Here is a 24019-nt window from a genome sequence, read left to right on the forward strand (position 1 = left end):
TTCATTATTTGTAAAATAGATATGAGGTACTTAAATTTTGAATATGTGATATGATGTAGTTTCAAATTATTTCCACGTTACTTCCAGCATCAATCTTACTAAAATTGTATTATGTATAATTGTATATTGTGTTTCACTCGTGCTTAATTGAATACCCTTAGATTCTAAGCTTAATTTCCAAATCTCAAGTTTAGAATTAATAGTTTCTTTTGATTCTTCAATTAGAATTATATCATCAAATACCGTGCAATTAGGAATGTTTTTCTGAGTATCCCTGGTATAAGTATGTCCATAACCAAATTAAACAAGTAGGAACTCAATACTGAGTCTTGATTTAAACTTATTTTTATAGGGAAGCAATTAGTCATGCCCCAGAAGTTCTCACACTTATATTTGTTCCCTCATACATGTCTTGTATAACTCGAATATAAGTTACACAAGCCCATTTTTCCAAGGTTTTCCTCAACACTTCCATTGGCACCCAATTATGTTTTTTCCAAGTCAATAAAATCTTTATTTTTACTTCAGTACATTTCCATGAGGAATTATCTTACGTGAACTACTAACGGTACATATACCTTTCAAGCACCTATTTTTTCTCTCTATCTCTTTTTTCTTATCATATCACATCAGATATCACATCTACCACTTTTTTATCTTTTCTCCATATCTTACTCTAGAAGTATATTTTGTTTCAAGTATGGCACTACTAGACTAGACGTCAATTCATCCTTACAAGAACAACTATTTGTTAGTTCAATTTGACGTGACACACTTATATTTTTCAAACACACACTAGGTGTCTACACCATTGGAGTATACCAATCATTTTAAAATTATTTTTAGTAACGATATTCAAACATACAAATGTAGCAGACACCCAATAAATACTTGATTTCTCTCTATTACTCTTTTCTATTATATATTAGATCAATTACTTCTCTCTTACGCGAATGTCTATAAATCATTTGATTCATTCTTTTTTACATCTGTTTATCATTCTGCATTATGAATATAGGGTGAGACTAGGGTGGACTATTGATATTTTGGTCTACAAGTGCACCATGGTTAAACATCGTTGGATTCAAGAAACTTTGGTATATTATTTAATTGGAGGGATAAGATTGAATGAATCATAAAAGGGTAAAAATGTAAACTGACAAACATTCTTCCCCACTCCGCCCCCTTCCCCTTCCACTTTCAACTTTGCTTTGCAAAAGCTTCGGTATGCCAACACCGCTAAATTCGTCGTGTCAGAGGGATACGATAGCCAAATGTCAGTGAGCGAGGAAAGCAATGACAACGTAGATCCTCGATTGGAGGGACTACTTCAACCACCACACTCTTTCCTTTTCTCGCTCGAACCCTAATTTGTGGCCCAATTTCTTCTTTGATTATAGGGAATTAGTAGCGAGATACAGCGTAAAGATCCCGGTTGGTGTGAACTGCTGTGATTGCACTCCAATTATGCAAATTTTGTTGAAGTTTGATGATGATGGAGGACGTGGGGGTCAGTAGATGCGGCAATTGAAGAAGAAGGGATGGCGGTGGTGGTGGACTAGTGGTTGGTTGGAAGAGGAAAAGGGTGGGGAATAACGGGAGAACACTAACTTAAATAGTCAAAAATACTCCTTAGTGCACCTATGAAACAATTCCACCCTAGCAAGACACATGAATATAATATAACTATAATGAAGCACAAATGTGATTGCTCAATTATTTGGCGGCCACCATCTTATTCTCTCTCCCACGCATTTTCTGAAAAGCGTGCCTTCGATGTGCATATGCTAGATATGGAACAAACAAAAGCTTGATAAGAGACAGAATGACATACAACTGCAAACAAAACAATAATTGCTCTTATAAAAGAAAGTGGTGCGTGTCTATTTTTGTATGGATATAAATCTCAAACGTGGCAATAATGTGTCATTTGTCAGATGCGATTTGCTAACTATGTGGAAGAGCAAAGCACTTTCTCAATGCCAGAGAAATCTCTTCCTTCCCATCATTGATTCCGTGCATAATTTTAGTGGGGCCAATTTTTATGATTATCATAGTGACATGTGGCAATGACATGTAGAACTTGTGATAAACTGTGAAAAGTAAGTTATCTTGGTAATGGTCTAAACATTTTTGCTGCATTAGTGTCAATAAAGTAAAATTTATCCTGCTCAAATTCTTGTCACTAGTCTAATAACAGTAAGATACTCCCTCAATCTCCTATGATAAATCACATTTTTTTAGCTTTTCTTGTCTCAAAATATAAGTCATTTTACATTATTTATGAAACATTAATTATATTTTTTCATGTTAACCTCATATTTAATAATCCATATTTAAAGAATTTTCATGTGTTCCCAAAATTTTGCTTGATTTCCAAGACCCTTACAAATAAGGGTGATTTTGGAAAAAAATTTCAAAAAGTACAAATTTATTGCTCTTAACTAATTTTCTTAATCTTAGAGAATTGGGTAAAAGCGTTGGATTTTCAATTTGCAAAACAGAATTTGAGTGAATGTGAGTTTATAAAACATAGTTTGAGTCAAAGTGGGTTGGTTGTAATGTAATTTATGTATTTTTATTTCAAAATAGAGTTTGAGGTTGAAAGTAGGTTGGGTGAATGTAGAAGCGACAATTTGGTGAGTTGGAAAGTTGATTTCGGGGTTAAAAGTGAGTTGAATGAATGTGGTTTTTAATTTGCAAAAATATAGTGGCGCCAAATTACATAAGACTCAAAAGTACTTTTGGAGACCAAAACTGAAAAACAAACATGCCCTAAGATAGCAAGAGGGTAGGGAAATAGACTTGTCAAGAGCGGGAAGGGTTCAGAGGTGGGCTTTAAGAAGGGGATAAAAAAATGTTACTTAACTCTGTTCCTGGTTGGAACATTGAGAGGTAGGGTAGTACCTAGAGTGTGGTGTGATTGCACTAGAGAGAGAGGGAATTTAGAGAGAGAGTGTGAGTAATTGAATTTCAAGTGTTATTAAGGAATGAGCCAAAAGTCCCTTACAATTGGTAATCGTCTCCTATTTATAGGTGTGGGAGTGTGGGCCCCGTGTGCTAGCCTATTCCTAATGGGCCAGTTGGGCCGTGTGTGTAGACCCAGGTTATAAGCCAAGTGACTCACCGATGGGCAGGTAACCACCTAGGGCGTTGCCCCTATAGGAGCTCGCCCGGTCCCGAAGTCCACAAGACACCAGGCTTGAGGCACGAAAGTCGAGCGTGTCTTAAGAACCTTAACAGTCTCCTAAGCCTAACTTAGCTCTAAAACATTCATTTATCATAGATCGCCAACATGGCATTTTAATGTAGGTCGTCAGTACAAGGCCCTAAATTTACGAGTCCATAAGTGTATTGGTGGCGAGAGGCGATCTGATATGCCAAACTGCAAGTGTACAGTTTCGCCCAGGGTTTAATTATCGAACACAAGGATTGTGTGTGTTAACTTCTAAATTTACCAATTTAGTTGTAAGGACGAAAAACAAAGAGAAAAATAAAGGATTGATTGATTGTGATAATTGCGAAAAGAAATCAAGAAAAACAAATAATCGGTTGTTGATTTGTAAACTTAGGGAGAAAAGCTGCACTAGGGAATTGAATCTGTTACCCTCGTTATGCCTGTACCCGTTCTAGTTACATATGAAGTCAACTAAACCCGTTCAAGGTATTATGTCTATGTGATTACTTACTAATTCCTTAGTCAAGTTCTCCTTCTAATTAATTAGTGATAGCTAATTCCTTAGTAGCTAATCCTAATTAACTAGAGATTCAATTCAATATCAGACAATCACAGATTTATTGCTACCCTTATCCCTAAGGCGTAGAGACCAAAATCCAATTTCTCTCTAGATCCCTAGTTCCTATCAATTTCCCAATTGTATAGAAACACGTAATATAATCTATGCGCAATAGACAACAATAAGAGCAAGGGAGAAATTCAAGAACGAAATATAGTCTTTCATATGAAAACTGAAACGAATCCAAACATAATCAAAGATGTAACTTCATCTATCCCTAATGCAAAAGAGGATTAGTTCCTCATAGTCATGGAGAACTATTCAAGAAGAAGATGACAAAACATCAAAATTACAGTAGAAACCTGAAAGGGATCCTAAAGAACTCAGAGCTCTGCCTCCAAAAGTCTCAGAAAGATTTTCCACGTGAAAAAGGATCCTTAGCGTTGAAACTAAACACGTTTAAATAATAATAGATTCGTGACTGTGCCATAGCACGAATTACAGGCAAAATTCGTGCTACTCTCATGCTAGAAATTCCATCAACGACTTCTGTCATGCAATAGCATCAATTTCCAAGCAGAACTCGTGCTACTTCATGCTAAAATTTTCAGCATTGGTTTATGTCGCGCTACAGCACGGTTTTCAGGCTAAAACGGCACGAGCTTCATGCTGAAGTTTCCAGATTTGGTGCACTTCTGAATCTTGCTTATCTTGCCTTGATTTTCTCCTCTTTTCCTTTATCTCTTCATAAAATAAAACATATAATAATTAATAAAGGATGAAATAAGGATAATTACCCTAATGAACTTTTCAAGACTCAAAATAACAACCTAAGTTCTATAAAACTCATAGAAATAACATAAAACTATAAGAAGATAATAAAACTAATTAGAATATCAAAATATTAAGATAATGTGAATACTCAACTAAAAATACTAAAATACTTAAATAAACCTTCAAAACATATGCCAAATACTACGAAAAAGGACAATAGAACCCCGTGTTATCACGATCGTAAGAAAGCAAATCCGGAGGCGACTGGGAAAACTAGATCGACGGTTGTGGCGATCAACGACTCCCAATGGGTATTGTCCTTTCAAATCCATCATACGTCACCTCAGAGCTGAAGCTAGAAAGGCTTTACATCAATCACGCGCGTTTTCTCCCTTTAATGCGACGCCTGCTCTTCCCAAGGCAATCATTTCCCTGCAATTATGAGACACGTATCCCCATTGCCCCCACATAACCATGTGCTCCTCCATGCCAATCGTCAGCCTAGACCTATAAAAACCCTGCTTCTCCATCATTTCTCACTTTCCAAACCCCTCCTTCCCTCTCAAATTTCCTTGAGAAAACTTCCGGCGTATTTCCGTTTGAGCAAATACTTCATGGTGTCGGTTCATCAAGCCTACCCTGAACTCTTTACCTTAAGGGATGGAACCGCTCATTTCCCTTTCTACTGGACGGATAAACCCACCAGAATTATCGATCCACCCGAAGATTCTCTGACCGTCGAGGACAAATCCATCATCAGTTTCTTCGCCCAACTTCCGATCCTTGATTGCTCCAAGGTTATCGAGGGCGCACGCCATTCCAAAACCCCGAGATACCTAGCTCGTCGCCTTATGCCAAAACACTGCTACTTGCTCCTCTTTTCCTCCTCCATTTATTTCTTCTTGCCTTTCATTTTGTTAAAAATTATGCTTGAACTGAGTATAACTTGCTCTTTCCTCTTTTGCAGCTGAAATGGGTTTCACCAACGCAGAACTCCAGCTCGCCTCCGCAAGGAGGCTCGCGAAGTTCCCTCCGAACTTCAACACTGAGAACCCTAAAAAGAAGCGCCATCAGCGCGACGGCGAGGGTGAGAAGAACCCTTCGCCCCACAAGAAGACGACAACAAAGTCTTCCCAACCTGCCCCCGACGCCGCTAACCGCCAAGGGGAGGAGAACTCCACTCCGAGGTCCCCTCCTCGCCAACCATCGCCACCACCAACTTGTCAGACAACGACGACTACGCCAACTCATCAAGACACAGAGAATCCCAGCCCCGTTCGCCAAGGGGCTGGCGAAAAAGAAAGCCACACTGGCTTAGGGGAAAAAGAAGGCCGCTCTGACTTGGCTGAAAAAGAGATTCGCTCTAACCTGGGCGAAAAAGTAGTTCGCCCCGACCCCCCATCATGTTGCGCAACGCCACTGACCCTATGGAGTTTCTTCTTTCGAGTATCAACCATGATTACCTGGAAAAAGAAGTTTTTGACAAAGGGGTCGAGGAGGCGGGACAAGAATGTGTGGCGTCACTCCTGCACGCCGGGTGTATTTTTGCTCACGCCTTCAGGAAATTCGGGGCCTCTGCTGCTGAATTGGAGAAGCTCAAAGCTGACTACGCCGCGCTCCAAGCGGACCACTCAAAGTGTGGTGACTGCCTGGATAAGATTGTGACTGGGGCGGCGAGAGAGAGAATCGTCGTTGAGAAGAAGCTGGAGTCTGTTGCAAAAGAGTTGGTCGAGGTAAGGGTTAGCCTTGGTTACCGCTTCGTGAAGATCGCCGAGCTCGATGTGGAAATGAAGGAGAAAGAGCAGCATGCCCAGTTGGCGCTGGCGGCGAAGGATGATGCCCTTGCTTTGAAGGACCAAGAACTTAGCTCGTTGAGGGCAGAGCTTGAAGAGAAGAAGAAAGAACTCGCTGAAGAGAAGGAGAAGGTCGTCAAGGTAAGGGAAGCAGCTACGGACGACGCCTATAAGAAGCGCGAGGAAGGTTTCTCGCCAAGGACCAGGCTCAATGACTTTTCCCAAATATAGATTTGAGCCCCATGGGAATGCTTAAGGAGATAACAGATGTTGGGCTGGTCGGGCCAGATGAACCACCAAGGCTGGGGCCAAATCTTTGGGCTGCAGGAAATGAAGAAGAAGATAATGAAAACAATTAGTTTTTGGTATTTTACCTTTACCATGTTGCTACTTTGTTTTGTTTTGCTTTCTTTTTGGTCATTCGCCCTTCGGGGCTTTATGTAACCAACTCGCCCCCTGGGCCTTTTTGCATTTTGTTTTTCCTTAAATTATCGTGCTTTCGCCCTCCATTTTAGCACACTTCTTGTTTTTCATGAGCAACAACGTGCTCGCCTTCCACCTCATTCATTCGCCGACCTTATTACTTGCGCTATTATTTCACGCGTCATATTTGAATTGAATTATGTTTAACGATTTTAGTGTGTAAAATTTGACTAGGACTTCATGCTTGGTTTATCCCTGCCAAGGCTTTTAAAAAATTTCCCTAAAAAGGAAAAGCGGCATCTATTCTTGAGGACTTTGCCCGCTCGGGGCTTACGATGCTTGGGTCCCAATGGTCATTTGGGTGGCCCAAGACTTTTGCCTAGTCAGAGGCGCTCGCTCGTATTCTAGGGAGACTTACCCTACACGTCGTCAACGAATCCGGAGGTTACTTTGGACTTTCCGGGGAGATTCCCAGAAAAAGAGTGCGTCTTTATTTAACTTTCTTTGGAGAAAACTTCATCTTATTTTCCTCCTGCTCCCAGCTTAGTTGTAATAGTAGTGAAGACTTGTGGCGTTCCATGATCGCGAAACTTGTCTTCCGTCTAGCTCCTCAAGATGGTAAGCTCCCTTGCCCAAGACCTTTGCAATCCTTTAGGGTCCTTCCCAATTTGGACTTAGATTATTTCTTGCAGCACCTGTTCGCCATTTGAGAACCAAATCTCCTACTTGCATCGTCCTGAGGCGAACCTTTGAATCGTACTTCGTCGCCGCTCGTTGCTTAATCGCCGCTTCGCGCACATGAGCTTCCTCTCGAGTTTCGGACAACAAATCAAGTTCCATTGCCATATTCGCCTGATTTTCGCCTTCGTGGTTCAGTCCACCAAGAAAAGTTGTCAATCTCAACATGGAGCATGGCGTCCGTCCCGTAAGTCATTCTAAATGGCGTTTCTCTTGTACTTGATTGCTCAGTTGTATTGTAGGACCACAGAACCACTGAAAGTTCGTCTAACCATGCGCCACCAGCCTCGCTCAACCGCCGCTTTAATCCTCGCAAAATTACCTTGTTCGCTGACTATACTTGCCCATTTGTTTGCGGATGCTCCACCGAAGCGAACCTCATCTGGATTCCCATATCTTTGCATAATTCCCTATTTTGTTTACTCGTAAACTGGGTCCCATTATCATACACTATCGCCCGTGGTACCCCAAACCTGCAAACGATCTGTCGCCAGTGATGACCCGAGGTTTATTCTATGTTTATCGAGTCCTTCTTGTTTCTTTCTTTTCCTTTGTTAGTCCTTTATTGAGTTTTAAGTCAAGTTGAGTCTTTTTTTTTAATTCATATTTGCATCTGCATTAGTTTAGGTGTTTTTAATTTATTTAGTTGATCTTTTTATTAGTTTTTAATAGTTTTGGTTAGAGAGTAATTCCTATGGTCAGGTTTGAGCTGGAATCTTATGAATTCATGAGTGTTAATTGCATATTGGAAGTTTTATTTGATGAATTGAATGGTTGGTTGTTGAATTCTTGTGATTAAATGAGTGTCTCCATGAGTTACATTGGTGAAATGATGGTTTGTTGAGATTCTTTGAAGGTTTCAGGTGTTTTTGATGGCTAATGATGTTGATTGAAGACTAAGTAAAGAGCCATGATGATGGTTGAAGAAGGAGTTACAAAATTCGGAGAAGAATCTGATGAACCACGCATGTGCGCCGGCTACGCCACAAACATAGCCGGCGCACATGCGTGGCTGTTCTGTGCAAAGAAAGGAGGAAGGGGCTGAAGGCCACGCATGTGCGCCCCCTTGGCCACGCACATGCGTGGTGGACGGGCATGGGAGCTGAATTTGGACATATTGTCCACGCATGTGCGTGGAGGAGGCCACGCACATGCGTGGCGAACCGTTGAGAAGTCTATAAATTAGGTTTTTTGTCATTTCATTGGTTATCTTGTAACTTTTTGAACAAAACTTAGAGGCTTAGGTTCTTGGAGCTTGTGGGAGGCTTCTTGGCACTCTTGTTTCAGGTTTTTGTTCTTTTAATTTGCATTATGAATTTCCTTGCCATGCTTGGCTAGTTATCTTTGTACTTTGGGTGAAGTGAACCTTAGCTTTGATTATGTTTTGAACTTCTGAGTTTCTCATATGAATAAAGTTTCATTTCTATGTATCTTTTCTCTATTTCAATATTCTCTTGAATGCATGCAAGTGTTTGGCTTTCTTCTTGCACAACGGTAGTTGGTAAGGATTAAGGGACCATGGGATTAGATTGATTTGTTTACTACCACTTAGGTATAAAGGTGGGAACTTATTGTGTTGGCCTGAACATAGAAGCTTCATTCTTCAATTGAATTGACTAGGTACTAAGGCATTAGGCTTAACAAGTAAAGGTAAAGGCTTTAACATCATAGAAGGGGTTCTAAAGTTCATATAAAGATTTGGTTGTAAGAAACATAATTGGATTAAGTGAAACTTTACCTAGGGTACTTCTTTATCTAAATTACAATTCTTGCTTTTCATCAAAAGTGTGTTAAGCACAACAAAACCTCAAACTTATATTGCTTTATTTTTCACATTCTGAACACTAAACTCTTAGAACAAATTGATAAACAACTATCCTCGTGGTTCGATATCTTTTTATTAGTTCGATCAATCCGTACACTTGCGGAGGTGATCTTGGCGAGCGGCTCTGCCTCAATCCACTTTGTAAAATAGTCCACCGCTACCAGGATGAACTTCATCTGGGACCTGACGGCTGGAAAAGATCCAACCAAGTCCGCCCCCACATGGCGAACGACTATGGGGCACTCATAGTCGCCAACTGCTCCGGTGGCGCTTTTGGCAAATCTGCAAACACTTGACATTTCTCGCATTTTATTACGAATTCCATGCAGTCCTTCCTCAACGTCGGCCAGTAGAACACAACCCTCAAAACTTTGCACGCCAAGGACCTTCCTCCTATATGACTTGCACAATTTCCTACATGAACTTCCGACATGATAGCTTCATATTTTTCTGGTGGCAAACATCTCAATAGGGCCGATGAAAAACCCCGACGGAACAAATCGCTGTCGATGAGCGTATAATGGCTGGCTTCTCTCCTTTGTTCTTTTGCTTACTACTCAACTTCCGATGGGTCCCCGACGAGGATGTTCAGAATGGGTCCCATCCAAGTGGCTCCTCTGTTTACGCAATCTACCAATTCTCCCTCGATACTTGGACACGCCAACGTCTCTTGTATCACACTTCGATTGTTGCCGGGTTTGCGTGTGCTCGCTAACTTAGCTAGGGCGTCCGCTCGTTGGTTCTGCGTTCGGGGAACAAATTCCACAACTACCTCCTGAAAACGAGTCATCAAGTATCTCACTCGTTCCAAGTATCTGATCAAGTGAGGCTCTTTCACTTGAAAGGCCCCTGTCACCTGGCTCGCCAATAGTTGCGAGTCCGTCCTGATGAGCAAGCTCTCAATCTTGACTTCAATCGCCAACTTAAGGCTGGGGATCAATGCCTCGTACTCCGCCTGGTTATTCGTAACCTGAAATTTAAACTTCAAAGACTGCTCCATAGTCAACTCCGATCCCCTGGTCCCTCGATTGTGACTCCTGCGCCACTTCCATTACTGTTAGAAGAGCCATCCACAAACAAAGTCCACTGGGTGTTCACTTTCTCGCCATAATCAGGGGTTAGCTCCACAACAAAATCGGCCGACGATTGGGCACTCATCGTCTAACGCTTGTCATACTGCAACCCATATTCCGACAACTCCACAGACCATGCAACTAGCCTTCTTGACAAATCGGGCTTTTGTAAAACTTGCCTCAAAGGCAGATCAGTTCGTACCTTCATTGGGAAACTCTGGAAATAAGGTCTCAAACGCCGAGCGGTCACTAAAACCTCCAGTGTCGCCTTCTCAATCTTCTGGTATCTAACCTGCGCGCCCTAAAGGGTGTGGCTCACAAAGTACACTATCTTCTGTTCGCTGCCTATCTCGTGCAAGATAACAGAACTGATGGCATTGTCACTTATGGCAAAGTGTAAGTGGAGGGGAAAGCCCTGCTTGGGTTTCGACAGGATGGCCGGGGTGGATAGGAGCTCTTTAAGGCGAGCAAAGGCCTCTTCTCACTCCTTCGTCCATTCAAATGTCGCGTTCCTCCTGAGACACTTGAAAAAAGGCACTGACCTATCACCTGAACGTGGGAGGAATCTTGACAAAGCTGCCACGCGCCCCGTCAAATGTTGTACTTCTTTCGCCGTGGCTGGACTTTTCATCTGCTGGATCGCCTTACACTTGTCGGGGTTGACCTCGATTCCCCTTGAAGTAATCATGAAGCCTAAAAAACTTCCGCCTTGAATACCGAAGGAGCACTTTTTTGGGTTAAGCCGCATGTTGTGCTTGCGGATCTCACCGAACGCCTCCGAGAGGTCCTGGTGGTGGTTCGCTCCCAAAATGGATTTCACGATCATATCATCCACGTAAACCTCCATGTTTCTTCCGACTTGGTTAGCGAAGACCCTGTCCATCGGCCTTTGATAGGTCGCATCGGCGTTCTGCAATCCAAATGGCATAGTGCGGTAACAGTAATTGACCCTAGCAGTCATGAAGGCCATTTTATCTTCATCCGATGGGGCATGCGTATTTCGTGATATCCATAATAAGTGTCCATCAAACTGAGCAGCTCGTTCTCGAAAGCGCCATCGACCAGCTTGTCGATGCTGGGGAGAGGTTAGGAATCTTTTGGACATGCCTTATTCAGATATGTGTAACGCACATCCGCCATTTTCCGCTCGACTTTTTTACCATTACCACGTTTGCTAACCACGTCGGGTACTTGACCTCCTTGATAAACTCCGCCGCCAAAAGCTTATCAACTTCTTGCTGTGCCGCCTTTCCTTTGTCGCCCCTCATGCGGCGACGAAGTTGCGTAACCGGCTTGACGCTTGGATTCAAAGCAAATCTATGACAGATAAAATTGGGGTCAATTCCTGGCATGTCTTTGCAGCTCCACGCAAAAAGATCCAGGGGTTTTCCCCCAACAACTTCTCTAAACGCTCCTCTTGCTCGTTGGTGAGCTTGGTTCCTATCTTCAGCAGTCTCTCATCGAACTTTAGAGTTTTGGTTTCTTCAATCGGGGTGGGCCTGTTCAAATGCCCCTCGCCCCTCAGATTGAAGTTTCCGCCTGGGGTTTCAATCTCATAGCATCGGTGGCCAACTGTCGTGCTTTTCTTACTATACAAATCTAAGCAATTGTTGTAACATTCTCTAGCCCTTTTCTGATCAACTTTGATTCTTCCAATCTTCCCATTGCTTAATGGATACTTAACCGCCAAATGCACCGTCAAAATGACGACACATAGTCGATTCAAAGTATGCCTCCCAATGATCACATTGTACGAAGCCACAACCTTCAGTACCAGGTATCTGACTCTCAAGACCTTCACGTTCTCCTCATCGCCAATTTTTTTTATCTAAATCAAGGTAACCACGCACCATGACCTGCTCGCCAGCAAAACCTACCAAAGTTCTCGTGTATGGAGTTAAATCGTTGTCAGTTATCCCCAACTTGTCAAATGCGTCACCGTAGATGATGTATGTTGAGTTTCCCTGATCCAGAAGCACACGTCTGACATTGAAGCTATTCACCCTCAATTGTACTACTATCGTGTCGTCCTTGTGAGGCTTAACTCCCTCAAAGTCTGTCATCGAGATCGTAATGTCTGGGTGCTCAAATCCAAAAGGGGTCTCATGGACCGCCTGCGTTTCCTTTTTCTGTTCTTCCGCCGGATCATCATGTCTTCGCTCACTGCCCCGGCGATCATCGTGCCGGTGATCATCATATTGATGGTCATCGCGTTGGCGATCATCTCTCCGACCGTATCGCTTGAAATGCCCTGTCTTAAAGTCCAGCAACTGTCGGTGTCGTGCCCTATCGAAGGGTGATACTTACACCCTTTGTTCGGATCTGCGCCCCGCGGTTGGTACCTTGGCGCCTCGGGTTCATCAACTAAACTTGCAGCCTTAGCCTCGCGAAACATATCTGTAAGGTTTGTGTTAAGCACCATATCTGCCTCATCTCGCCGGTGTGGATACCTCTGCGACTGCCAAGGACGACGACGCTCATAATCTTCTCTCAGCGGGTACAGCTGCTCTCTAGTTGGCTTTGCCGCCAACTTCCCCTTTTCCTCCTTGCACCAACTTCCTTCGCCCCTCTCACTACTATACTTGTCTTTTCCCGAATGCTTGGTCGGTGCCCTGTCTTTTTCCATTCTTGCACGTTTGCGCTTGAATGCATCGTCCTCCTCGTCCAGGATATATGTACTAGCCCGAGAGAGCATTTCCGCCATGGATCGGGCTGGCTTCCTACTCAGTTTGTTGTTCAACGAACCAGGTAACAAACCGTTCTTGAACGCTAGAGCGCAAGTACGCGGTTCCTCATCCTCTACCTTTACCGACGCTGCACTGTAACACGCCATATACTTCTTCAAAGATTCACCCTCTCGCTGGCGAATGTTATACCGTTCGTTTATCGTCCCTTGCTGAATCTTATTCGCGGAAAATTGCCCTAAGAACTTCGAGGAAAAGTCACAAAAATTCGAAATCGAACCGCGCGGCAAAGTTGTGAACCATGCCATCGCCGTCGACTTGAATGTTGAAGGGAACATCCTACACTTCACCACATCCGACGCCACGCTGATCACCATCTTTGTGTTGAAATACAGGAGATGATCCTTAGGATCCGAATCTCCGCCGTATGAGTCCAGAACTAGCATCTGCATGTTATCTGGTATCGCCACCTCTTCCACCTCGGCTGAGAACGGTCGAAACTCTGCCAATGTGTCCACCTAACGGACGCCATCATCTTGTTGATCCCGTCAGAAGAAATCGAGCTGCGCTTGCAAATGGGCATTACGTTGCTGGATGTCGCCTATGATGCGCATCATTTGCCGCCATTCCCCCTGAGTGACGTTCACAGGAGGTTGCTGCGGTGAAAGTGACGGAGCAGGCGAAGGTATCGGAGTTCCGTGCTGCGAAGGTGATAGAGGCGGTGTTGGTGGAGACGGAGGAGGCGGAGGAGGAGACGCCTGCTCCTATTGCGCCTCCTGGTGTAAAACCGGTGACTCACAGCGTATCTGCCTAACACGACGCGTAGGTGAAATTCGTCGTCGCTCCAGCGAGTCGCGATGCCTTCTATGACGGGTTTCCATCAGGATTCAACGGAACCGAAATCAAACCAAATCGATGCAAGGCGATCGAAAAGCGCTCAAAATCAACGAAAACCAGAGGAATTACAGTCGAACAATCAAGGGAACTCAATCATGCAATCAATCCACGTGAACTAGGAATCGAAATTTTACCGATCCCCACAGACGGCGCCAAATGTTCCTGGTTGGAACATTGAGAAGTAGGGTAGTACCTAGAGTGTGGTGTGATTGCACTAGAGAGAGAATTTAGAGAGAGGGAGTGAGTAACTGAATTTCAAGTGTTATTGAAAAATGAGCCAAAAGTCCCTTACAATTCGTAACCGTCTCATATTTATAGGTGTGGGGGGTGTGGGCCCCGCGTGCTAGCCTATTCCTAATGGGCTAGTTGGGCCGCGTGTGTAGGCCTAGATTATAAGCCAAGTGACCCGCCGATGGGCGGGTAAACCTAGGGTGTTGCCCCTATATGGGCTCGCCCGGTCCAAACTCCATCCTCGTTAGGCTCGGGGAAACTCATGGCAATAGTGGAGGAAAGATATTGAAACTAGGGAGGCCAAGATCAATTATGGGAGTCATCAATCAAGATTAAAGAATATGACATTTCTACAATAGTTTGTATAGCTCATATAATTATGTGGCTTGAATAGGGGTATAAATAGGTCGGATTAGGCTTTGCACGACTTAAACCCGACCTTCATTCTAATTTTGTGACCAAAGCCTGACATGTGGTTAGGACAAAATTCAAGATATGGTTTGGCCTTTTTAGGCTGTTGGACATGGTTTACTAGCCTAAACTTATTTAGCATAAAATAACATCTTAAAGAGGCTAGTAGAACTAATAGATCTTTATTATATTTTCATTTATTTATATTATTAATAAAAATAATATCATGTAAACAAACTGGCCTATCAGGCTAAATAAGCTTTTTTTGATAGTCTGAGCCCAGCCTTTTTACTTAATCAGGCTTTTTAAAAAGCCTAAATCTGACATTTTTAATAAATAATTAAAGATCAGGTCAGATCAGGCCACGAACCCCAGACGAGCTGCCTGACCTACTTTCACCCCTAAGCTTGCTTGGGGGCCATGTCAATAGCATTCTGCCACCATTGTTGACAAGAAACCCAAGTCTTCATTATTATTAAGTATTTTTCATTTAATCTTGTTTACTTAAACAAATCAGAAGTATGCTCTTTCATATTAAACAAATCAACATCAACGGGCAGAGATTTATGCGCAAGATAAATACGCATGCTTTGTTGAAGAAGTACAAGTGTATTGTTCTCCATCTAGAACCTTAGAATTAATTCCCATAGAACAAAATAAACTTTAAATGACTATATAAATTTTGAAAGTCATCTCAAGAGTAATTGATTTCAACAATCCCCGGAATCAATTTCGTAGGTTAGTTAAAGAAAGTGTAGCTTATGCAGTGGAATTTCACAATATTACCTTGAAGAAACCATTTTACTCATAAATGCATCCACACAAATCAGTTCACAATCAACTCACTTTTATAATAATTAATTATCTCCGATATTAATTTAGATAACGTTGATCCAAGCACGCAGTTAACCAGAAAGAAACGCCCTCAACCTCAAGTTTACCAAATGGTCTAATACATATGTATCAACAAGTAGTTTTAGTACTCAAAATTTGTTCTTTATAAACCTTTCAAATTCATGACAAACACAATGTACAGAACCTCAATCTGATACATAAGCTAAAACAGAGGCACTTTTCTATGCCCCTCTTGAGAAAACACTTCCTTTTCTATGACAATAAAATCCAATTGCAATCAATTACAACAACAATCTGTCTATACCAATAAAAATCATCTACCGTCTAGCACGCAGCTTGTGCAACAAAACAGCTGCATAGAAGCTTGCTTTCTTCTTCATATATATAACATCAACTGGATGTCATAATTTGAGGCTGGATATTAAGCTGTATACAGTATCCACAAAATGAGAATGACCACACACCTTCCTATTGAGTCAGGCATTTATTTCTGAATTGCACTGGTGCTCCCTGCTGCAACTTCTTCTACCCCAAAACATGTTTGAACAAGTTGTTTTCCCCAGCCTTGTCCCTTCCATTTTGTCCTGATCTGTTTCTTGCGAATGACGAGGCGACTCGTCTTGTGTTTCTATGTCTCGGGGTTCGCACGACGGACAAGGACCATCATTGCAGGTGCATAGAGGAATTGCTACAGATGGAAATGGAGTACAGGTGACAGGGCAAAGCATCTCAGAAGAAACAGAAGCTACACGGTTTCTTCGAATCTCTGGTGTATGAGATTGTGGATCTAGGTCGCGTCGTGGATGTTGTATGCATGGGGTGCACAGGCTGAGAGACGCATGTAACTTATTTTCTTTTGCTTGGGAACCTGGTAACTTGACAAAAGAGATTATTCCATGCCTACAAAGGGGACAAGGGATAGAGCCGGGAGGGCCCTGCATTTCTGAAGAAACATTGGCTGTTGAGCAAAGATAGAGCGCACATCTTACACAAAGCTCGTGCCCACATCCTGCATGTAAATTTCTTTTAGATCAATTACAGTAAACATAAAAAAAAAGCATCCACAAAGTATACTACGTTTGGATACTCGTTGGCACCGGTGCAAACGGATGTTAGCATTCACTTCGAGACAAAAAGTGACAGAACTCTTCTTGTGGATTGGGATAAGAGTCGGTTCACGTTGCACTCAACTAGTATCCCTAAAAACACTTAGTATGTATTGATTTCAGTTCTCATAAAAATCAAAAGTTGCAAATATAGTGTCAAAGAGAATGAGAAAGGGACAACCTCCACCCTTTCTGAAATCTTGGGATTATTTAACTAAGGAAATGACTACATATAACTGATTTTCTTGGCTCAAGAAATCACATATTGCTTTGCTTCATTAATTCAGAAAGCAATTGTGGTTCATTAGATATCCTCATGCAGACAGGCAGGCGAACATTAACCAAAATTCAAAAGATAGAATCCAGTACCTTCTGCAGCCACAGAACATGGCCTCTCCAGACAGACAGCACAAAAGTCAATCTCATTAGAGGAGGTTGTAGATGATTGCAATCCACACTCTCTGCAATTATTCAAATCAATCTTTAATTATATTTGTGTTAGGAGTAAACAAAAGATATCAAATCTTAACTCTAGCTAGGTACATAAGGAAATGGAAAACAACCAAAACAACGAAATTCTCTTTCTCCTTTTTCAGTGTATTGGTAAGTGAGAACTTCACTATTTTGGTAGTATTACATATCTTAAGAGTCATATGATAGGAACATTTCATTCTAATCAAAACAAGGGGAGGGCCCACAGTGGGATCATTTTGGCCGTGCTCCTAATCTAAAAGAAATAGTCCATATTGCATATAGTTTTTCTCACTGGCCCTATATCATGAATAACTTGTGGAAAGCGCATTGTCTGCATATGTCTCAGCCTACATATAGCACAAAAATGACTAATCCCTGTTCTCAGCTCTAGTCAATCACCATTTAATAAGATAACTTGTATTATAGACAATAGAAAAGCAAAGATGCAGATCTTCATACATTCACTTCAGTAAGTACTTGAATAATCAGATCATAAGAGCTGTGCAACTGTTTTCCAATTCACAGCCAAAATGTGTCATAATGTGATAGATTAACATAGCTGGAACCTTAGATTAAAAGAAGTGAGAATCCTCAGGAATGGATCAGAAAGGATAATGGTCCTAATAGTTATTATTACTACCATTAGATCATCATGGAAATATAGAAGAAAGGAAAGCCTATTCTATTATTTTACTGTTTTGCGGACAAAATTTGAGATGGAAAGCATGGGATGACACAGAACACAGGAATTGACAAGCAAGAAACACCAACCTTAAAATATTAAAACTTTTTGGATAATAGATGCCATTAAAAGAAATAAGTACCAAAAAAGAACATATTTTGATTTCAAATTAAAAGTCATCTACAAAGTTATAGTATATCATATGATAAAGCAAGGTGAGGGATAATCAATTTACTTTAGAGTGATTACTGAGGTTCAATGACTGAAATAATGAGACAAAAATGACATTCCAAAAAATTAAAACTAGAACCCACTCAAGACCAACCAAATTAGAGTGATTTTCTATTTATGCACAACTAAAATAAAAAGGATTTACCCACGAGGGGTAGTTAGCAACCTAGGCTGAGTGTGTGGGAAGAGCTCTCGAATCTGATCACTCGGTGGAGGGATGAAGAGCCTTATGACTAAGTCCCGAATCCAGAATAGTCGGCATCCGAATCCAAAGAATGACGGGACCCAAGTAGGCAATGTGAATCGAGAAGAATACCACTTACGCCACAGGTCAAAAACTAAATACCCAGTTGATTTTGAGTGGAAAGGAGAATCAATTTTAATTCTTAGGGTATTTTACATCATAAAATACTTCATCAGATACACAGCAACATTAATCATTCTAGTGACCACTTGTTTGATATTTTTAATAAGCCAAGAATCTAAAGGACCTCCCAATTTGCAACAGTTACTTGTTGACATCACATTAGACATGCACTAATCAGAAGAATTAATGTAGATATTTATTTATCATGAAGGACAAATAGTAAAAGTCTGAAGTAATAACATCCATTTTGCATATCTGGAAATTGGACAAGGTCCATTATTGAGTCTTTCTTGTAAGGAGAAAATTAAGTTTCCACACTGATGGTTCGCAATTTCAGGCATCCTTACCATTTTCCTTCCTTTTATTTATTAACAGAGGGTGTAGAGCACCCTATATTCCCATAATTATTTTGCTGTTTAACTTAATCTCTATCTTCAATAACAAAACTAACATATAAATGTCTGTAAATTATAGAGGGTTGGGAGAGTCATTGAGCATAGATTAAGACGGTTGTCCCATATTATAAAAATCAATTTGGTTTTATATATCAGGGAGACCCACCCCGGAAGCCATATATTTTCTGTGAAGACTGATGGAGAGACATTGGAGGAATCAAATAGACCTACACCTATTGAATTGAAAAAGACACGATTAAGCACTCAACAATTTTTTTTCGAAGACTATAAAGAAACGAGGTTGATTGCTTATGTTCAAGCAATCAAAGACATGTATGAGGAGCAATGACTAGTGGGAGAATGTAAGGTGAGAATACAAAATATTTTCTTGTAACTAGGTGTGCAACAAGGGTCAACACTGAGCCCTTATCTTTTTATCTTGGTTCTAGACATGATTATGATATAAGGCTAAGAGATGGTGGCATGGTACATGCTTTTTCCAAACAATGTAGTCTTAGTTTGAGAGGGGAGAAAATAAATAGAAGTTAGAGATATGAAGACAAGCCTTGAAAACACATGGCTTTTGTCTGAATAAAAGTAAAATAGAGTATATGGAATGCAAGTTTAGCATGAGACAACCAAATCATAAGAGTAGAGGTAAAAATAAGAGAATACCACAAATCTCACATTTTTAAGTACTTTGGTCTAACATACATAATGACAGGGAGATAAAGGGAAATATCAATAATGAGATTCAAGCAATGTGGATGAAATGGATCAAGATTCAAGCGTGACCTGCAATAGAAAGTATCACTCAAGCTATAGGAAAATTTTACACATAGCTATAATGAGATTTGCAATGTTGTATAACACCAATGTCGAGTGTTTAAGAGCCAACAAGAAGTTAAACTTAGTGATGAATGATGAGTAGTTACAAGAGATTAGATAGAATTAGGAATACAAACACAATCATTTGAGTGAAAGTTGAGATAGCCTCTATAGGTTTTTTGGGCATATGCAGTAGAGTCTCACCTTAGGTGGTTTGGACTTTGGGCATATGTGGAGAAGAGCATATGATAGGATCAGATATAGGAATAAGAGAGAAAGGGGGAGAAGAGGATATAGAGAGAGAGAAGAGAGAAACAGGGGAAGAGAGAACTCATAACATTCAACATTACAACTATAGGGTCACACAATGGCTTATATAGCCAATCCCGCCAAACTCAACTAACTCCTAACTGAACTAACCCACTAATTCAACTGAACTAACCACTAATTCTCAATACAGTCGCATCAGCATAGAGGCATCCATAGGAAGAGTTGACTAGATGGAGGAGACGGAGAATTATCAAATAATTAAAGACATAGTGAGACCAAGGAAAACTTAAGGCAAAATCATTAAGAGATATTTGAGGTAAATGGTCTATCTTTTAACTTAGACAAGGTATTATAGCATCATGTGATCCATGTTTTAGACTTCACCTAGTAGGAGAAGATTTTGCTGTTATCATTATTGTATGCTAATTTTGGTCCCTAGACTATTTCCAGTTCCACAACTGTTCCCTTTACTTTTGTCATTTTCATTATCAAGATATATTTACTGTAAAAATACCTGGCTATGTTGAGCACACTCATGAGAGGCAAGGACAAATAATTTGAAGCAGGGAATGATGATATTATGACATCAGAAGTGGGTGACAGCAACGGTTCAAGCCAATGACGCCCCCACATCCTAGCAACATCAAGTGAAAGCCACCTGGGGGAAAATTCAAATTTGTATAATTCATGTTATGGGGCAAGCAAAACTTAGCACCAGAATTTCCATTTTACAATATCTTACCCATTGCAATTCAAAGCCATCCGACTCGCACCTCTTGAAAGGAGGATCTGGAAAAATATGACCATCATTGACAGATTCAAAGAAATAGACCAGCTGACCAGATGGATTATCATTTATCACACATCAAAGATTCAAAGTTAAGGAAATTCTTGCCTGACAGCATTTCAAATTCCCCCCACAAGCAGCATAGTGCAATGGAGTGCTTCCAGCCCCTACATGCACTGATGCTTATCAGTAATTTTCAAGGGGCAAAGAGAAAACCATAGATGTAGTAGCATATTAAACAAAATAATAACCTATTAAATCCATCGAAGTTCCATAATGATATGTTGCAGCTGACACATTTGCATTAAGATCAAGTAGGAGTTGTACGCAATCAAAATACCCATTTAGTGCAGCCATATGAAGAGCAGTAATACCAGCATCAGCTGTTTTATTTACAAACTTGGACAGGGCACTGCACTGGAATAAAGTAAATAAATAGCAAGAATATAACATATAGAAATTACACATCATTGTACAGTCAGGCCTTAAATATTCTTAATATAAAAAAAATACAAAAAAAAACTGAATGAAATTTATTGTCATTGATAGGTACCAGCAATGAACAACAAGAGATACACCAATTCCCTGCTATTTGAGAGACCAGGGCTCTCCCTAATTTCCCTGATTACAATTTTGATACCCTCCTATTTCTCTCTCCCTCTTATTTATAATATCTCCTCACTGTAACAGTCTATCTAACTCATTAACTAGCTAACCATAACAACTATTGGCTAGTTACTTACAATAACAACCTCTTCTTAAGAGGCCTAACTCCTATCAGTCCTACTACCCACAAAAAATTAACCATGAATTTAGTAATAAAAATCACAACTGTATGTTTATGAAAATGCAGAAAAAATAAAGTGAGTCTATGAAATACTAAATACATGATGAAATAAATACAAAAAACATTATAATATAAGCACGTAACAGATGGCGAAAGTATATTAGTCATTCAACATTATCAAATAAAAGTAAAAATACATGAAATTTACAATAATACATTGTTTGGGAATTATATAATGAAAAGGAAAGGCGCACCCATGCTCATGTCTGCTCATGTTAGGATCCGTGCGAGAGTGTAAAGCTTCAAAAGGCGCACTTGGAACAAAGTCAGCCACAACAAGTCTAATGCATCTTACATGCCCATTGACAGCTGCAAAATGAAGAGCTGTCCTTCCGCTGAGATAATCTGCTTTCATAACCTGTTATTAAATTGAATAGGGTCTAGTTATTGTTGAAAAGAAACTTTAACCATGTAATAGGAAAATACACTAGAAGAAGACCAACAATCCAATTCCCACCCAGCACATAGTTTCAAGTACCAGGCCTGTGACCTGTGGTCTCTAACTCACTATAGGACAGTAAACACTATGTAATAGAGAAAGACAGTTCAGCATCAGTTATAACCGTACTCACATTGCATCTAAAGAGCAGAAGGGTCTGTACAACTTCCCAATGACCATATCTGCAAGCTTGCATCAAAGCCGTCTACAAATCAAGGATCACAGTAACCAAAAATCATCATTTAGCAAACCATATTCTTAGTCAGTGCACCATATAAGTGAATCGAAAAGGAAAGCACTAGATATATCATCTATTGAATAGGCACCGGATCCACTGATCTGTCAATAATCATACTACACAACATGGAATAGGATCATACTTCAAAACTAGGTAGGTAGCTGAACCAAAATGGGAAAACTCAATTTGCAATTTCTAACACAGGATGGAATCTTCCAACAACACCAATTGCAACAATATCAAGCAAATTCGACAAATCAAAAACAATATCCATAAAACTTAAATCAATCAACCTGATATATGTTTAAAAATAAACACCAAAATGAAAACTGTACCTACCTGCCCACAATAATTTCTTGAATTCACATCAGCTCCATTCTCAAGTAACAGCGCCACAATCTAATTTGAAAAAATGAAACATTGAGAAAAGGGTGTTGATGAAAATGGCAAAAACACAAACTTTGAAACATTAAAGGGCAAAACTGAAAAAGGGTAGATGAGAAACCTCGTTATGGCCCTTGGAAGCTGCAAAATGAAGAGGGGAATTGAGGCCACCAAAGGTTGAGTACTTGGCAAGACCAGGGTTGCATTCCAAAAGCATCTTGGCCTCCACCAAATCGCCGTCCCTCGCCGCCGACACCAGCCTCTCGCCGGAAGCTGAGCACCCAAATGAATTTCCCATCTCTCTCAAACTCTCTGTGTGTGTGTTGAGAGCAAATCTTCAAAGCAAAACAATGGTGGGGTCAACAAAAAAACCCAACAACAACACAGATCAAAATCTTCACGCAATGGGGTATTCATTATTACATTAATTTATGATGTGAAGAAAAATGAAAAGCTCTTTGGTTTGGTTTGCTTTTTGGATTCGGTGTGATGGTGACGTGGCAGCTCTTTCTGTGTGTGAGACAGTGAGATGGGTAGAAGACAAAGGTTGAAGACTTGAAGCTTGAAACGTGGGTAATGGTTGTCCGAAGAGAACAAAAGGGAAAGGCCAAAAACAAGAACAGTGTGAATGAATTGCTTTTACTTGCTCTTTTGTTCTTTTCTTCTTCTGCGTGCATTCTGTGTTTTGCTTTGACTTTCTTGGTTGGGTCTCTTTATCCTCAACAAAATTGCTCATACTTACTCTTTTTAACATATTCTACCACCCAATTTTTTTTATTTATCAATTTTTAAAGGGTTAGATATGTTTTAAGTCTCTAATTTATACACTTGTTTGACTTAAATGACATCATAAAACATATTCAACATATTTTTTATCCCGTCACAATAACTCACGTGGCAATAGATATAGGTGTGTAGTACGGATGGTACGTAATGGATAAGATTTTCGGTAAGTATTGTAGTACACATTCTCACACTCTCATTTTCAAAAATGACATGTACTCATCCTTTTATTTGTTCGGATAGAAATTTGAATGTCCGTCTTCGACTCCCTGGACCCCTAGGTACCGAAATATCCATACATGTATTTATTATTCGCGGTTGAGTTAACGAAAATATAATTTTACCTATTTTGATTTTGAATTTAATTTTTATGTATTGGCTATGTAAAATAGTTTTACACAAACACTTAATCAAATTATGCTATGTAGGACCAAATAGTTAAATTCCTTTTTAATTTTAATTAATATAAATATAAATTTCTCACTTTGTGGATATCAATTAGATGTATATGTAAAACAAAAATTACAATGACAGTACAAAAATCTTTTTCGCTTCCAATTCTAATATAAGATAAAAAAAAAACATTAATTAATGTACAAAAGATCGTCTAACTAATAAAAGTAAAATCTTTATCTAGATACAATTTTCTTAAGGAGTAAAAGAATAAGTTATAACTTTAAATTTATAATCTTAAATTTGTAGATTACTAACATATTTTAAAAATAAAAAAGGGTAAATTGGCAGATA

The 24019-nt window shown here is 40.2% G+C and overlaps 2 protein-coding genes across 3 annotated transcripts; both read right to left on the reverse strand.

Moving 5' to 3' along the window:
* Nucleotides 1-12422: 12422 nt before the first annotated feature.
* LOC130736611 (uncharacterized) lies at nt 12423-13499 on the reverse strand. The gene has a single exon (XM_057588423.1). The coding sequence runs from the start codon at nt 13497-13499 to the stop codon at nt 12423-12425; it is 1077 nt and encodes a 358-aa protein (XP_057444406.1).
* A 2061-nt stretch (nt 13500-15560) lies between these two features.
* LOC130738305 (E3 ubiquitin-protein ligase XBAT33-like) lies at nt 15561-23171 on the reverse strand. 2 transcript variants are annotated; one of them, XM_057590276.1, is made up of 11 exons: nt 22913-23171; nt 22611-22824; nt 22445-22504; nt 22001-22072; nt 21623-21786; nt 20833-20993; nt 20690-20748; nt 20537-20583; nt 20309-20452; nt 16917-17008; nt 15561-16450 (listed from the first exon to the last, which is right to left on the reverse strand). In XM_057590276.1, the coding sequence occupies exons 1-11, from the start codon at nt 23164-23166 to the stop codon at nt 15918-15920; spliced, it is 1800 nt and encodes a 599-aa protein (XP_057446259.1). In that variant the 5' UTR covers nt 23167-23171; the 3' UTR covers nt 15561-15917. The 2 variants fall into 2 exon arrangements, with proteins under 2 accessions (XP_057446259.1, XP_057446261.1); XM_057590278.1 differs by having other exon boundaries at nt 22611-23169.
* Nucleotides 23172-24019: the final 848 nt, after the last annotated feature.

The sequence above is a fragment of the Lotus japonicus genome, chromosome 2 (genome assembly GCF_012489685.1).
Source record: "Lotus japonicus ecotype B-129 chromosome 2, LjGifu_v1.2".
NCBI classification, from domain to species: Eukaryota; Viridiplantae; Streptophyta; class Magnoliopsida; order Fabales; family Fabaceae; genus Lotus; species Lotus japonicus.